Below are 17,053 nucleotides of genomic sequence, written 5' to 3'. Positions count from 1 at the left end.
CTCCAGCACTTCAATATCCTTCCTGAGCTGAGGGGCCCAGAACTGGACACACTACTCCAGGTGTGGTCTCACCAGGGCTGAGTACAGGGGAAGAATCACTTCCCTGGTCCTGCTGGCCACACTGTTCCTGATCCAGGCCAGGATGCCATTGGCCTTCTTGGCCACCTGGGCACACTGATGGCTCAGAATCTGTGAATCTGTGTACACAACAGGGTGTTTCCAAACACAAAACTTAAATGAACACTGCATAAAGAGTTAAAGACACTTTTAAGAGCCCAGCTGCCTCACAAAGCCACTTGAAAAAACCAACCCCACGCCAAAGCCCAGAGTCCTTCCCAATGGCCAGCCAAGTCAAACAGCACGAGGCAACCAGCAGGGTTTTTGCTGCTCAGCCTAAGGCGGGTGAGGGCAAGACAAATACTTCCATCACGGTTCTACCCTGCAACACCAGCAGGGTGGCCCTGTAACGTGCCCTGAGCAGGCAGATAAGAGTGTCTGGTGCCCAGCCCTTGCCTGGGTCCTCACCTGTAGTAATAAGGGTGCTTCTTTCCGTCGCTGCCTTCGGAGGTGACAGCGCTGACGATGTCCTCGGTGTCTGTGCTCACCAGCTTCACGGAATGCACAGTCAGGTGCTGGTTCAGGTTAGCACGGCACTTAGCAGCATAGGGGCACAAGTGGCATTTGTATTTTCTCTCTTCTGAAAGAGAGAAAACCCTAAATGTGCACCTCGTTTTGGAGCCAGATGCTTTTAAAGCTGCCAGTAACCGAGCACGCATTCCTTTGGGTTTCTCCAAGCAGCTTTCGGGATGAGGTACTTTGGAAGCTCGACATAAAAAAGCTTATAGGAGTTCACAGCAATTACTCAGAAAAAAACTAATTTGAAGGCAGTTTGGGGCTAGTTTTTTTAATTTGCTCTACCATTTGTAGTCAGATAATATAAAACTTTATAAACTGGAAAACTGGGGCAACTGCTGCTCTGAGAGCTGCAGCAAAGCCAGTGGAGAAACAGGTCAATAGTCTCAAACTACTTGCTTTACCTAGCATGTTTATATGATTTTTGGGCTTAGTAATTGTTGAGGTTGCCCATGTGATCACTTGCAGTGATCACTGACAGTTGATGATTTTGTATTAAAATCTAAAGTGATACTGAGAGGCAATGAAAAGGATCCTTTAATTTAACTTTAAAGGGGAGGAAAGGTAACACTATCATTAGTCCAGTTCCAAACATAAACTAATGAAAAAAACTCAAAGAACAGTTGAAAAAATTAAATTCATCATGAGTTTCTGATGCTTTGCAATTTAATTTCTTTTTTTTATTTTACATTAAACATTTCTAAGACCTGGCAGCACAGTTTTTGTATGTGTGCCAGGCTGTATTTTGTGGAGAGCTGATTAAAATAACCAAACATTACATCACCTTTTACAACCTTTTCCTCTGAGAATCTGCTGCTCTAAATTTGAAATATACTGCTACAAGTGCTAGGGGAGAGGCATTCAATAGAGCAGCTTAGGATCAAGAAAATCCCACAAGGTCATGGAACAGAGCATCTGAATCTTCTCAGCACAGCTGTACTAGATGGCACAACATACACTGGCATTATACCAACAGTATTTTTCAGCAGTACATAGGAAATTCTCGCTTTCAAGTCTTATTTTGTGCTGTGCACCTCATGAGGTTGTCAGAGTGCATCTTCTGTATATAAGCTCTGTTTGTCTCAGTTGATTTGAAGCTGATTCACTTTAAGAAAGTTGATACGGGGCAGAACCAGCCCCTGTTCCTCTGAGAACTGTAGGATGGGAGCAAAGATGAATCAGACATTAAATCCTTTCAGTTTCACAGATCTGAAACACCATGGCCAAATCTTTTGTTCAGTGACATTTAAAAAGCTCATCAGGTGAATGATGTGTCTGTCCAAAAAAAACCCCAAACCTGTCCCCATAAAAGGCTGTGCCTTCTCTTCAAAACTCCAGGCTTGGTTAACCAGTTGGTATCTACAGTCTGGTGTACTGGAACCTGAACAAACTCAAATTTACACATTTTGAAAGGATAAATTACAAACAGACTGCAAAGAAATAGAATGTCATTTAACTCCCTAAATACCACTCTGACATTCTGTCCTGTTTCTGCTCTTGGTTCTGCTCTTAGTGTGAGGAGCCAGGGATGGCTCACACACTCTTCTGCTTACCTTCTTTCTCTTCCCCTTAAACAAACAGTGATGAACACACAGAATTCCTTGGTGCTGGAACAACCAAAAAGCATTGGCTCACCTGTGTGCAGTGACAGATGCCGGGACAGAGTCTGCTGTCGACCAAACACTTTTCCACACACATCGCAGGGAAAGAGCTGGTCGTTAAATTTCCAAGACGGCAATCCATTTCCCACCTCCAGCCCCAGCTTTTCCGTTTCTATGCCAAAAAACACATAAAGTTCCGTCTTAAGAACGCTGAAGACTTGCAGCTTTCATTCAGTAGAGCCCTGTAGGTGTCACGTAAAATGCAACTCTTTGGCTGCAGGCTGTGTGACCTGGCACATGAGTTCACGTAAAAAGGAAACTCCCAATGATGGAAAGGAAATGAATCTTTCATACAGCACCTTTCATACATACTCTAAAGCAGAACACTTAGCCAAAGTGCTCTGGACACAGGCATAGTCGAAGAGTTGAACCAGATTACATAAAGAGAGAAAGTCAAGAATGAGCAGGGCAAGGCATTAAACTCTAATTATGGTTTTGTGGAATGACCACTACTTTGTCTTTTCCAGTCACCCACCTTTGCCTGGTGCATGAAGAAGGCCTGGTCTGAGACCGTGGTCTGTTTTACACTGGATTATTAGTCATGGCTGAAGGAAGATTTCCAGACCGTTTCTTTTCTACTGATGCAGCAATTTTTGCTACATAGAATTATAGAATCATTTAGGTTGGAAAAAACCTCCAAGATCATTGAGTCCAACCATTATCCTAACGCTGCCAGGTCCTTAAGTATCACATCGACACATACATGAGCAGTCTGTCACTGAAGACCAGAAGACTGCTCAGAAAAACATTAAAAAAAGAAGACAGCACATCAATGTGTGGCTGGCATCCTAGGCAAGCTCTACCCAGCACCTGCTGTCCTCAGGCATCAAAATCCCCAGCAGCTTAGAAGGCCATCCACTGAAAAACTGCAACTCAGAGTGAGTCATTCTCTTTAAAGAAGTGATTTTAATTGTTTCAGGAACAGAGAGAGTCTGCAATACAAAAAAAAGAAACTCCACAGAGCATAAAGCACAGATATGAAGGCACTCTGTAAGGAAGTAGAGAGAAAAGGACTGGGAATGAGGAAAAGGAGAAAAGGTACACAGTGCTTCAAGAAGTTGAAAGCATGGCCAGTTTCCATTTGGACAGAAGGCAGCAGAGAGCAGATAGAGACTGGGGAAAGCTGTGGAACTACTTAAATCAGTCAGAGAAACAGTATCAGCAAGTCTTGAGCAAAAAAATACTCTGTGCAAGGGTCCTGTTGCCTGAGGAGAAGGGACTGCTGTTGTAGGAGGTGCACAAAACCACAAGGATACTCTGCAGCTTTCCAAACACAGCAGCCAGTGGTGAGGGGGCTTGGTGTAAAACCTACTTCTGGTAGAAGACCTTCCAGTTCCACTGGAATGAAAGATGCCACGTGCAGAGTACCCTCCTCCAAACTGACACCGCCTGTGGGATCGCTGCCTCCATCAGTGCATGTGCACAGGCCATGATGGAGGAAAACCACTTGGCTGGGATTTTCGTTTAAACTGGGTGGGGGGAAAGAGGCTGGGGTCAGGAGTCCAAAAACATCTTATTGAGCATAATTTACTTGTTGTGGAGGCTGGCCTAAACCAGCAAAATCTTCATCCAATGAAGCACTGAGGAATAAACGTCTCCCTTGTATCAGCAAACCCTCATTTACAGTCTCCCACCACTGCAAATGTGACTGCCATGACTGAAAGAGCCTCTCCTTCACAGAGAGCTGTCCAGATGACTCCACTGTGGTTTAGGCAAAGAGCTGTCAAATACTGTATTTAATTTAAGCAATAATAAAAACAATGCCTCATTTGGGGCAGAGAGTCCACATAGCAATCTCAGCAAATTTCGGGATGGTCATACTTGCCAGCCCCTTTTCTGCTGCTGTTACATTCTCCTGTGACCCTGAAATATGTACAGTATTTACACCAGAGGAATTGTGAGGCACCTCTGAGTGCTACCAACCAACAACATATTTTTCTTAAAAGAATTTCTAGTTAGAAAACAAGCTCTGCCTATTCAGAATAGTGATTTTGTGAAATTAAAAAGAAAGACACCCCCCCATCCCCTGAGGGCTGTAAGTGACCCATAACCTCCAAGAACTTCAATAAAGAATGATTCTTTTTGTTACTCTCCTTGAGTTCCAAACAATGGAAAAATCTCTGTGCTAATGCTACAGATATTTTAGTGGAGATTTTTGAGTACATAATCAAAACAGTGCTTCAAAAGAGGAAAATAGTAATAATTATAAGAGAAGGTCACAAGGGTGTAGGTTGCTTCAATATGGTCGCAACAAAAATGAATTAATTGGGAGACATACCAAACAAGCAAGCTCAATTAAGTAAATAAGTCTCTTAACAATTCATTTCAGCATAAGTCATCAGCCCTTTTTTATATTCTATGAAAAAGAAATAAAATATCCTCTTCTCTGTGATGGATTGTTCTGGGAAGCTCATGGGAAGCTGGAAAAATAGCAGCTTTCTGATTACCTTGAGCTGGTGAAAGCTAGTCCCTTGCAAAGCTGCCGCATATTTTTCATTGGTGAAAAGAGGATACTGTAGGTGTTTTGAAAGTTCTTCTGTTTACTTTAAAGATTTATTTCTTCTTCTTCCTTCTCTTTTGACCAACTATTCTCCCTGGAGCAAAGTGCCTTTTCTGTTCAGCAAGGTTCTCAGCTTGTTCATGGCAAACAAGAGTTGGTGTCTGTTGCAACAGGAGCCTCAGCATGCTGTGAGAGACTTCTCAGCTCCAAGAAAAACCGCCTACTTCCACCCAGCTTACCCTCTGGGCAGCTTTGTCTGCAGCCTGGAAACTGGAGCTCTGTGTCCATACAGTGGTCTAGAAATCTTCCCAGAACATGCCCAGCAACTGACCTTGCCAGTGACCTGCAATATCACGGGAGCCAACCTCCACATTCAGTCCTTGGGCTTTATCTCTAATTAATGCTGGGGAAGAGTGTTTTCTGCGAAGTGAGAACAGGTCCAGTGACTCTGAGACCATAACACTGGTTTGTGCACAGTGTTCCAAAGGTTTATGCATCCCAAAGCCTTCTACCAAGACAGTCAGCATTGTCATGCTTTAAGAATACCTTACACTGGCCAGGAAGAAGACAGACTGGGACCAACTAAAGTTAAATAATAAATCACCACTGTGAGAGATGTCTCATAGAAATCCATCTTTCACCATGACATCTCTATCCTAAAATAAAGAGGAAAACAAAAAACAAAAAACCCAGCCAAACAAAAAAGGACTTGATTTCTGCTTTAAATGAACACTCCACAGCAAATTTCAAAACTTTTCTGTTAGAAAAGCACACATGACAAAATAATATTGAACTTATTAAGTAATAGACTGCGTTTCTGTATGGGTTTTGGAGTTTAAAACAAAATATGCTTAGTAAAATGAAAGGCCTCCAAGTTCTCCAGTACATCACTAAAAAGAAACAGAAAGAGGGAAAAGAAACTAAGTATATTACAGGCTAGTGATAGAATTATTTCGATATAATTTTGCACAGAATTGTTAAGAGGTAAGAATTTTATGTAAAATTTAATTAAATATAGTGAAATAGATCTTTATGGATACCTTTCCTGCCCTTCTGCATCACCTGGTATCATTTCCCTACTAACCCTAAGTCAGCTTCCTAACGAGTAGCTGTGTAAGGCTGATTGTCCAAGAAGGGGTTAGGAACTGCCAGGACTGTCACCATCTGTGTTTTTCCTGAGGTGAGGACAAGGTGAACATAAGTTGCAGAAATATTGTTCTGTCCTTCCTTTTGGCCCTCCAAATAGATTAATTTCTGGCAAACAAAGCACAGCAGCTTGAAAGAGTTACTATTTCCCCCTTTCCTAAGCTGTTGGGCATAACTGCACACACACACACACACACACACACACACACACACACACATTTTCAATTTTCACATTCAGTGATTCTTTTTTTCCTCTTCTCCTCAAACTATTAATATAAATATAGAGAGTGTATAATGACCCCTTCTGACAAGTCTTTACACTGTCTTTTGTCAAGATATGCTTGGAGAAGGATACCATATCTGGTTGAAGCTGTAACTGAAGAAGAGGACAAAGTGTGACCTGAATACATAAGTAACTGTCTGGAGTCACCAATGCAGCCTTGTGACTGCTAGTGGCTGTCAGGCATAAAAAGTTCCCAGGGACTGACTTTGGACTCTGATATGTGGTACTTTGATTACTTATTTTCTTTTACTTAGCTTATGTATTTTTCAATTACTGCTACACAGTGTTTGATCCTACATTATGTTTTAATCTGCTTTTCAATGCCACGCCTAACTTTCTATCCTTATACTAACAATGGAAAGAATGGAACCACTATTTAAGTGAAAAAGACAAAGCTAAGAAAACAAAAAAAAGTATGCTCAAGTGTCATTCAAAGAAGATAAATTCATATTTATAGCCTTTGCTGGTTTACTGTCTGCTCTCACACCCTATAACTCACTTAAACAGCTGCTTCTCTGTTTTATCTTCACACCTCCCATAGACCTTGGAAGCAACAAAATCCACAAGGGTGGTTCCTGATGGTCAGATGGAATCCTACAGATATAAACTGATTGTCCTTTGCAATAAGTATTCCTTAAAGAGATGGAAGTGAGAGGTGCTGGTATGTCTTAACAAGGAAGGCTGAAATTCTTTTCTCTCCATTTTTCTGGAAGTGTATGTCATATTTGTATTTTGGGTTATTCAAACAGCTTGACACCACATAGATGGTCAAGAAGATATCAGGTAAGTAATTTTGAAAATTAAATGAACAGAAATCCTGTGAAAATAGAGAGCAGTGTTAGAATATTTTCAATAAATCCTGCTTGCAAGCCAAACGCAATGAAGAAAACAAGTCAGATGTCCAGAAGCTCTGGTGACAGAACCCAGTGTGAGACTGAGAGCTAAGAGGGAGAGATGGCCAAACTCTGAACATGAGGTGAACTGGGAAAAGGCAGATGACAGATGATACAAAAAAAAAGAAGAGAGGAGGTGTGTGGTACCTCCCTCCTTATCCTCCAGAGGACAAAACTTGATGCGAAGAGTACAAGGTGCAGAAGGAAGCTCCCATGGAAGAACGTACCTAAAAAATTTTACCAAGCCAGAATATTAATAAACTGAATAAGAAACAGTGCTGGACAAGGTAACCACGTTTCTGTGAGCTCATGGCAAGAGAATGAACACTAATATGCAGATGCAAAGCATCTCACTTTGCTTTGAAAGACTTGGGACATTGAGCAGTCATCAGTTAACTTTTGGTTACTGCCAGCCTGACATGAATTGCTGCTTGCCTGTCCTCTGTGATCTCTCGAGTACCCCATGTTTACCCAAGAGGTAAATAGGACTGTATGCAGCTCTAAAGGAATGTCACAAAAGCTTGTTCCATTTGTAAGGTTATTTCTGCTTTGTTATGTCTAAAAGACAAATGTTCAAGAAATTATTTATTCAGAAACAAGGTATTAAGGTCAGACAACCGCACAAACATTGCTTTGAAAACATTTAATTGCTCAAAGAAATTTTCTTTCCTCCTTCTGTCTGCATTTATCTATGTTATTATACTGTCTTCCTACTTTCTGCAGTATTCCCATCATCAAAGATGCATTTTATTGCTTTGGAGCCTTCCCTTTACATGCTCATCTATCACCTCTGGCAAGCACACCGTATTTAAAAATTGAGAACTTCTTTTATGAAATATGTAATTAAGGTTCTGTTGCAAGCTTGTTTGCAGAGAGTCTGTGAAAGATTCCCAAGCTCAAAAATATATTGACTGTACAAAATTGCAGTGCTTCAAATACTATGTATCTTACTCCCTTTTCAAGTTACTTCCACAAAGGTTTTATTTGTAGGACCAGAATTCTTATTTCTAGTAAGTCAGTTAAAATAAACAGTGGAATCCTTCCAGATACTGTGGTTCCCTAGGAAGATATGTCTCGCAACTTATCTAAGACATCAGTGATCCTGACTGGTCCTGCAGTCTTCATTTGTCACCACCTGCATCACAGCATCCTGTCTGGTCTTAGTTTAGGATGTATCTTTCACTGGGAGCAGACTCATCCACTATTAACTGAGATAAGCAATTGCTTTCTTGCCACAAAATTTTTCTATATTCCCCACAAATCAGTACATAATCAGTCTGAATGACAGAACAACTCCACAGAGGAAGCAGAGAAAATCTCCATTCCAAATAAAAAACTTTACCACTTAATGCTCTTTTTTTAATCTCAAAGGCTTTGCAAATATTTAACATTACTACAGAGCATGATAAAAAGCAGTAATGTTATGATAATTTAAAAATCCTTGATATGGAAGAAAATAGAACCCAAGTGATTTTATGTATCAGTAGCATGGTGCTTAAGCTGCTCTTTCTAAAAACAGCAGCCATGAAAGTTGGAAATATTTCAATAAAAGAGCTTGCACTGTCCACAAAAAGAAACAATAATATTGTGCACAAAAGTATTCCAATTGCAGAACCATAGACAACAACACTTGAAAAGGTCACTGAGAAGTGATAAAGATGTTGGGGTTTCGGAAAAGAATAAAACCAGGTATGAGATGGATGTTAAAGTCGACTTCATAGGTAAACATGGGAGAACAGTGAAGCCCACTGCACTGCTAAGACTGGGCCCATTGCTCAAAAATGGACAGTCAGAAGCAGGGTGATGGAAGTCAGGGCAAAGACAAGGTCGGGACACACTGACTTCAAAAGCCACTCCACACCTTCCACCTTTGTGGCAAAACTCGCACCTATTTTAACTTCACTGTTACAACAGAGGACTTCTGAGCAAACCATGCAGCTTGTGATAACCTTCATCTGCATTACAAAGCTCTGAAATTTGCTTTTGTCGCCTGCATTAAGCCCAAAACATAAGAAACAACCAAGAAGAGAGAAAATCCCCAGCTCAAAAGTTAAATGAGTATATAAATTCTGTGCAAGGTGGCTGGAGTTGCAGATTTTTAAGGAACCCTAAAGTTGCAATAATATTGCAGTCATTTATTGGAAAATATTTTTACAACATGTACACTATGACATCAAGTTGAGAGAAAAACATGATAATATATGTTCTCTGTTATTTTTGCACAATATACTTTATTTCATTTCCTCCTAAAAGTATCTTCATGACAACAGTAAGATGTGCCATATTGGACTTAGGTAAGTTCTCTCTAATTCACTCCCAAGCAGGTGGCCCTCACATTTATCTCAGGCATTTACACTGTTTGTAACACTTCTTTTTTGGGTGCTACAACACTGAGTTCATATGAACTTATGAAAGGATAATTTGCTCCTATTGTTATTTTTAAACCAAAATTAATTCATTTCCATAAGGTCAATAGGTTTTTACCCTTTTAATTTCTTTCCTACAATTTTGCTTAGGACACACTTCCGAGAAACCCTTTTAAAAATCACTCAAACAGTTAGGACAATTATTGGACATTTAAAAATTTTCCTTTTTTTCTTTCCAACCTTCTGCATCTTTTTTAGTGATGCAAAAGCTTCTGTACTGGAGGAAGCTGGTGACCAGAAACCTCAGTGGGGGAATAGAAAACAAAGCTCCAAATGCAGACGGAGTCCCTCTTTCTGAGCTGACTGTATTCACAGAAAGAATTAACACTACATGAATAAGTAACTACAAACATTTGGCCAGATCCACCTTTACCTGTTTCAGCAGGCTGTTTATGGTTGCTGCTGTGAAAGAAAACATTCTTACTGCTTTAATTGCAGATTCCCTGAGTGATAAGCAGTGAATCTGCCATTGCCTTGGAGCCCTTAACTCACTCTTTTTAGATATTCACATCTCTCCTTGCTCTCTCTCCTATCACCAGCACATCCATCTACCTGCAAAACATCCTTTCTTTCTTTCTTTCTGCTTGGGTTGCATTTTCAGGGCACCAGTGAGGACCACGACTGCCCCAAAATCAACTAAAACACCCAGCAACAACTTAGGGTAAATTTTTACTCTGATTGAAATCATGCTGTAGAAGAAAAAAACCCAAAACTTGTCCTCAGCTTTGCTTAGATAATTTTAAAACAAAACTCATTATATTCATCTATCTATCTATCCAAATAGCTAATGAATTCTGTATCTAATTTACTCTTAGGCAGACAAATGTTATAGAAGACAAACTTGTACAAGGCAAGATAGGTGAGGTCTGGAGAATCCCAAGGTAACTCTAAAAAGAAATGTCAGGAGTGATGTGTTCTGATTTCCTTTGCAGAGTGAGAAAAGTAATTTTAAAACCTGTCTTTCTATTTCATGTTGATCTTGCTTTTGGAAAAGTTTCATATTCAGGAAACAGTCTGATTCAATGCTGATGTTCAAGTTTACAAAAGATTCTGATATTAAGAAAGACAAAAGAGGTTATGAAACTAGAGATGGGTTTTGAATAAGGTGCAGAGTCTAAAACACAGCATGCTGAGTATCTATAAACCAAATACCTCATCTATCAAGTCTCTCTGAAGAGGTTATTTAATCACCATTATACCTTTGCTACTGAATTGATATCACAGAATTAGAGCTGGAAGGGACCTCAGGAGGCCAGGTTGTCTCTCCCTTGCCTGGAGACACACCAGCCACACACCAGACTTACCCATCAGTCCCGACAGGTGCTTGTCTAACATTATTTTAAAAACTCTCCCATGACAGGGGCTCTACAGCCTCCTATGACATTTGTGCCACTGCAAAACCACCCCATTGCTAGACAGTTTTACTTGGTGTTTAACTTCAATCTCCTCTGCTGCCATTTAAGTCTGTTATTCCTTATTCTGCTCACATTAACACAGGGAAGGTTTATTATTTTCCTCTCAAAGCTGTCATTTTACATATCTGAATGCCATTATCATGTCTCCCCTCTTTTCTTCTCCAGACTAAATAAATTGGCAAAACTCTTAAACCTCTATGCACAGCTTATGTTTTCTAAACCTCTGACCACTGCTGTCCTCCACATTGTTCTTGGATTACAGAGCCCAAAATTGAACTCAGGGCTCCAGCTGCAGAGCAGAATTACCAAGTCTGCCTTACATTCCCAACATCTCAGCCGGATATTTGCCCTTTCTGCAATGCCTACAATGTCAGCTTTACACATAGTGTCTGACCAAGACTAATCCACATCCCTCCCTTAAGCTGCACTGCCAGGGCATTCATCCCTCCCCTTCCTTTGTGGCACTCCCCATTCCCCCAGGCACAGGAATTTGTCCTCCCTGCATTGGCTGCTATTTTTCAGGTTGTTTCTTCAATTCTTCAAGGTAAGACTGAACTCTAGTTCTGTCCTCTGAAGTGCTTATGGCACCTCTGTGCATGGTGTCACCCACACATTTAATAAACAGGCCTTCTCTTCCATCACCCACAACAATAATAAAAGGAAGGATGAATACCAGAGCGAGCACAGACTCTTTCAGAGCTGCATGTGGTCCCTAGGGTTTGACAGCTACACTTAAACACATAGTTACAGTTGTGCCTACCCTTGGTTTCCCTGTTTACTATGGGCATATTGTGGGAGGCAGCCCCCAAAGCCTCATTCACTCAGGAGGTCATTAGCTATTGTTAAGACTTCTTTCCATACATATCTCCAAGCTGGTTACAGTTATCCTTCCTGAAGCACCTGTGTTATTTTGCTGTTTTCCCTTCTTCCTTTCCCAAAACCCACTTCGTGGTCATTCTTGTCCCAAATTATCTTCTGTCACCTGCATCAAAACACAGGTCCCAAGAACTTGCTGGACAGCCCTTGAGTTGTCCCAAATTCACTTCCCAGAAGAAATACATGGTAGACAAAAGTCCCACATTTCTCAATGAGTACATTGGATGAGTGTAGCTGCTCAGGAAACCCTTCTCAAATTTGACCTCCACTTGTGTTATATATTTACGAATATTTATAGCAACAATTATTTTACTTTTTGGAACGTCACTTGAGTTTTTTATTATTTTGTTTATTAACTATTAGAGACTCAGAAAACTTATCAAAAAATGATAAGAGATGCCAAAATCTGCCGTTTGAAAGGGTAAAAAAATTCAAATGCTAAGTTTTATTTTTCACATGGGATGAAACTGTTAACTTTGGTCATTTTGGTTTGGATTTCGTGCTGGTGATATTTCTCAACAGCTTTTGGTATGCTGGGTTTAATGAATGGGGTCTAGTTTGGGTTTATTCTAAATGAAACCAGAAGGTATTTGTTTTGAGTGAAATTACTTTGTTTTTCTGTCCTTTACCATAAGTTGATTGTGCTTTAGGAGGAACAAACACAAAAGGGAAATGAAATAAAAAATGAGTATTTTTGTATGTATGAGAAGACTGCACAGTATTAGAGGGAAAATAAAATTTATCCTGTATAGAGGCATCCCATAATAAAACAAGAAACACAAGCTTTCAGATAAATGTCAAGTGCCTTTCGAGGCAGCCATTAGACATGGACCTGAATGTGTGTCTTTCTATTTGTACTAATTAACACCTTTCATCTTGAAGGTCCTGTAAACAATTGGCAAAATAATTAGTGCAGCAAACTCCATATGCCCACAGCAATTCATGCAAAGCCCTGCTATTTAGCCCGTGCTTCATCAAGAGAGAGACTGGCCAACTGACTGGGAGTTTCACAGGTTCCTCAGAAGGATCTGATCCCATTCCCCTTAGTTGTTGTGGGAATGGCCAATAAATACTGAGTGTTGAAAAAAACCTAAGGCATGAACAACTATGCACATGCTGCACATTTCACTTCTATTTTAGCCAGAGAACACACCGTGCATGCTGGAGCAAGAGGCTGTTTGATGCTTTGAAGTAGTTTGTTCTGTGTAATAATATTTTCCGTTCTGAGAGGGACTTCAGTAGTTATGAAAACTGTGTGGCTGCTCAGGACATAGTCTCTATTACTGTGCCACAGATCTGCACCACACATGCACGAGATGTAAACCTGCTTGGCAGCAGACCCAGAAAAAGCTGCAAAGGAAACGTAATGCTGTAATCAGTTGCAGCCAATGTGTGGTTGTGATCCCATGAAATGAACCGGGAATTTGGAACCCTCTGCTCGATGGCTGTGGTGCCGAGTGGTTGTCAAGGCAGCTGGGTGCATAGCGAGGGAAGGCTGCACCCAGGCAGACAGTCATGGGAATCTGAAGACACGATGCGACAGATAAAAAACATGCTAGAGCCAGAACTGCTATCGCGCAGTTTAGCACTGAATTATGTTGAACAAATTCTGCAAAATCTGTCTCGCTTTGGAGAACTGTGCCAAGCACGGCCCACTTCTAGAGCAGTCCAACTATCTTACCTTCCTAGAATCGCTTTCACAACTCACCAGCTATCTGTGTCTTGCTATCAGACTGCAGAGAGCCACCACGAAGGCTCACAGTCTTCTAGAGAGCACAGAGTGTACACCAGTCAATGTCTATGCACAGGACATTCTCTTTGTGTGAGGAATCAAAGTAAAATGCATGTTAGAGATGAGGAACTAAAATCAGTTACTCAAATCAATCTCCCACTGTCACAAAAACTCTCCTTCCATCAGCTTCAGCTGTCACACAGGTTGGATTTGTCAGAGGGACATCTCTCCAATACTCTTTTTTCGTGCATCTGCATGGATTTTTACACAAACATACATAGACATGCACACCCGTGCATACACATACACAAAAAGAAGAGTATCTGGTTGAATCTTAAGCCAAGACAAGTACCAGAAGAAGAATAAAATTAAAAGGTCGCTTTTGAGGACTGAGAGGACCTACCATTGTGCTCTGTGGGCAGTGACGACTGTGTGGCATCTACCTCCAGTGCCACTTCCACCAAGCACATTTCACAGAAATACCAAGATAGAAAGGAACAGCAGGACCAAGTGCCTGATGGAGCATGCCTCGGGAGTGAATTAAGTGCCACTCTCACTTTTCCATCCTGCCAGCAAGCCAATAGGGGTCAGGCACTCTCATCATCAGGAAAATGAAGGGGATATCTAATGTCTTGGGTGGGCAGAGCTCATAACTCAGACCAAAACTGAAAGCAAATAAAATGATCATAAGCACTAATAATGGGATAAAGCAAGGGGGGGAAAAAAATCACTATGTAAGTCAATTCACATGCATGTGCACTCCCCCTTTGCAACCACACAGGCAATAAAAATTGCTGTTCCATCACAGGGACAGAAACAACTGCCAAGAACTGGAAATATTCTTTTAGACTCCCAAAGAAGTCTGAAGTCCGGCAAATATGATTAAAGGAATGGAGAATCTGTCATACAAGGAAAGCCTGAGAGAGCTAGGGCTGTTTAGCCTGGAAAAAAGGTGACTTGGTGGTATCTTTCCAACCTGTATGAATATCTGATGTGGGGGGACTAAGAAGGTAAAGTCAGGCTCTTCTTAGTGATGACAGTGGAGAGGAGGCAGGGACATAAATTAAAACACACAAAATTCCATTTAAACATAAGAAAACACTTTTTTTTTTTATGGTGAGCACGGTCAAACACAGGTTGCCCAGTGATTGCCTAGAGTCTCCATTCCTGGAGATATTCAAAAACCTGATTGGACATAGCCTCAAGCAACAAACTAACTCTGCTGTGAGGAAGTGGTGGAACTAGACTTCGTACCTCAACCATTCTGTGATTCTCTCAAAAATAATATTCTGCAGGTTCTGCTGTCCTGAATGAATTAGAAATCAATTGCTTCTAGTCATACTCTTAAACTCTAGCTTTCCTTTACAAATTCTAGCATTTAGGACTGCGAAGAAAGCCTTCCTACAGTAAACAGAGGATTACTCACAATGTGAGGTTAGAAGCTTTTTTGGCAGATGTAAGCAAACAACTACAAGAAGGTGTGAATCATTCTAATTAACTCCATGGGTACATAGCTGGGAAGCTACACAAGGGCAATTTAAATGCCAACATTTCATCTGATCACTTTAGCAGAAATCCTCAAGGTTTGTGTGATTCACAGTCCCCTAAGACCTAAGGACATTTTCCAGGGTGACAGAAGTGGCAACAGTCCCCTACACAGAAAATGAACCCTCAAGCTGTCCCTTCATTTCTGCAATGTGGTTACAGTGGTCTCAGGGACATTGTAAGGTTAAGTTAAAAGGAGAAAGTCTGGCAGCAGGCTAAAAGAGACCAAGAAAGGTAACTATCACCAGCAACGTGGGAAGAAATGGCAACCATGGCTGGATTCACTCTAATCTCATACTCAATAGTCATATCGACCTTAAAGCATCTTTAAAAAGGAATTAGGCAGGAAGACACATGCAAACTCATACTAAATAATGTGGCATCTGCACAACATCACCAGTTTGATTATTTATCACATTCAAGTGATAAATGATTCAAACTCTAAACCGTCAGGAGGTATTTTCCAACTACACTAACAGAAGAAAGTAAAGAAGATTAAGTGCAGTCACAGGCACATCAGTCTCACACAAATGCTGACATTTCACATGGCCAAAAGGTACAGCCTTGCCTTCATCTGCTCACATCCCAACATTCCCACAAACTCTCAGGAAAAAAACCCCAGGAGATTAGCTCACTACTTCCCCTGATCTGGCTGACAATGTGGCCACACAGATGTTAGTACTGCTGTGCTGGAGAATGTTCAAAGAGGAGGTCTTGGGAGCAGACAGGTGTTCACCTCTAAGAGAAAAGGACAGTGTGAGTATGAACAGGAACAGGAGAAAGGTGTGCTGAATAGCCCTGTAGTTCCAAACATACTGGAAACTTTGTTACACATATTACCTCAGTTCAGTAAGCATAAAGATGGGAAAACGTCACTAGTTCAATGAAAGAACAGCTGACAGTACCAAAATCCCAAAATTTCTGCGCTATGTTTCCAGATTTCTACTGAACTAAGTATCGTGCTACTGATTCTGGACATTTCTGAATAGGAAGAATGGCCTATCTGTCATCTTACAGGTCAGTAAAGAGTGTGGACACACATGACAGAGGAGGCTCTGATGCATTTCAGAAAGGTACTAGAGCACAGAAGATTTACTGGCTTTGTTTTATTGAAACAAACACCACTAGTAAATTTAGCTGTGGCAAAATTTAATAAACGAGGGCTATTTATGGACTACAACTCTCCAAATTCTATATCCTCCAGTTCCAAAAGTTTATTTTAGCCATGTGAAATTCATCTATGACCATCATAAAGTAGTAAATTTACTACTACTGCAAGTAGTAGTAAATTTACACAAAAAGATGTTGTTTATTTTTGGGGGGTTTTTTTGTTTGTTTTAAATTTAATCCACTACAGATGGGATTGTTTCAATATTTAGCTGTCAGTGTACATGGAGGAGAATACCAGATCCTTGGTGAACAGGAGAGAAAATAAAGAAATATTATGTGACACACAGGTATACATGGAGAAAAAATACTCCCAAAAACCCAAGGCTAGAGTTTTCACCAATATTAATGAACCAGACAGAAACGGAGTAGGGAATATCACTCATCTGGATTTCATGAAGGCAGGTTTGATTTGCAGAACGAGTCAATGAGATAGTGGAAAACTATTAAAACACATTAAAGATTGGCTAAGGGTCAGGAACATCAGCATAAGATCAGGTTTTTAATTTATCTAGTGATCTGAACTGAACTGTATAGTCTGACATAAAACCAAACTCTATTCTGTCAAAAAAGTCTTATAAAACAGAAGATAAAAGTGTCCTTTTAAAGTGACTGTTTGAAATGAAAATATTAATTTCTTCTCCCTCACTTTTGCTAGGGTAGAAAAGGCCATTTTGCTATTCTTACAGGGGACAGCTGAAATTATTGAATTGTTTTGGATATGGCTTTGTATTAGATATTACTTTGATACTATGGTAATTTTTGAGCAAAGTGAG

The 17,053-nt window shown here is 40.5% G+C and overlaps 1 protein-coding gene across 9 annotated transcripts in view; it reads right to left on the bottom strand.

Moving 5' to 3' along the window:
- ZNF827 (zinc finger protein 827) overlaps nt 1–17,053 on the bottom strand; it is a 106,201-nt gene that overhangs the window by 11,999 nt on the left and 77,149 nt on the right. For all 9 annotated transcript variants that reach the window (XR_003535751.1, XR_003535752.1, XM_027692696.1 and 6 more), the window contains exons 9-10: nt 2,269–2,406; nt 526–697 (exon numbers count right to left, since the gene is read on the bottom strand). Coding sequence is in view for 7 of the 9 variants with exons in the window: in XM_027692696.1 (XP_027548497.1) it covers nt 526–697; nt 2,269–2,406 (310 nt within the window). In the remaining 2 variants the exon portion in view is untranslated. The remainder of the gene's footprint in view (nt 1–525; nt 698–2,268; nt 2,407–17,053) is intronic.

Source organism: Neopelma chrysocephalum, unplaced genomic scaffold (assembly GCF_003984885.1).
Source record: "Neopelma chrysocephalum unplaced genomic scaffold, ASM398488v2 Primary Assembly neopelma1_88, whole genome shotgun sequence".
NCBI classification, from domain to species: Eukaryota; Metazoa; Chordata; class Aves; order Passeriformes; family Pipridae; genus Neopelma; species Neopelma chrysocephalum.
This window is presented reverse-complemented; position numbering and strand designations above follow the sequence as displayed.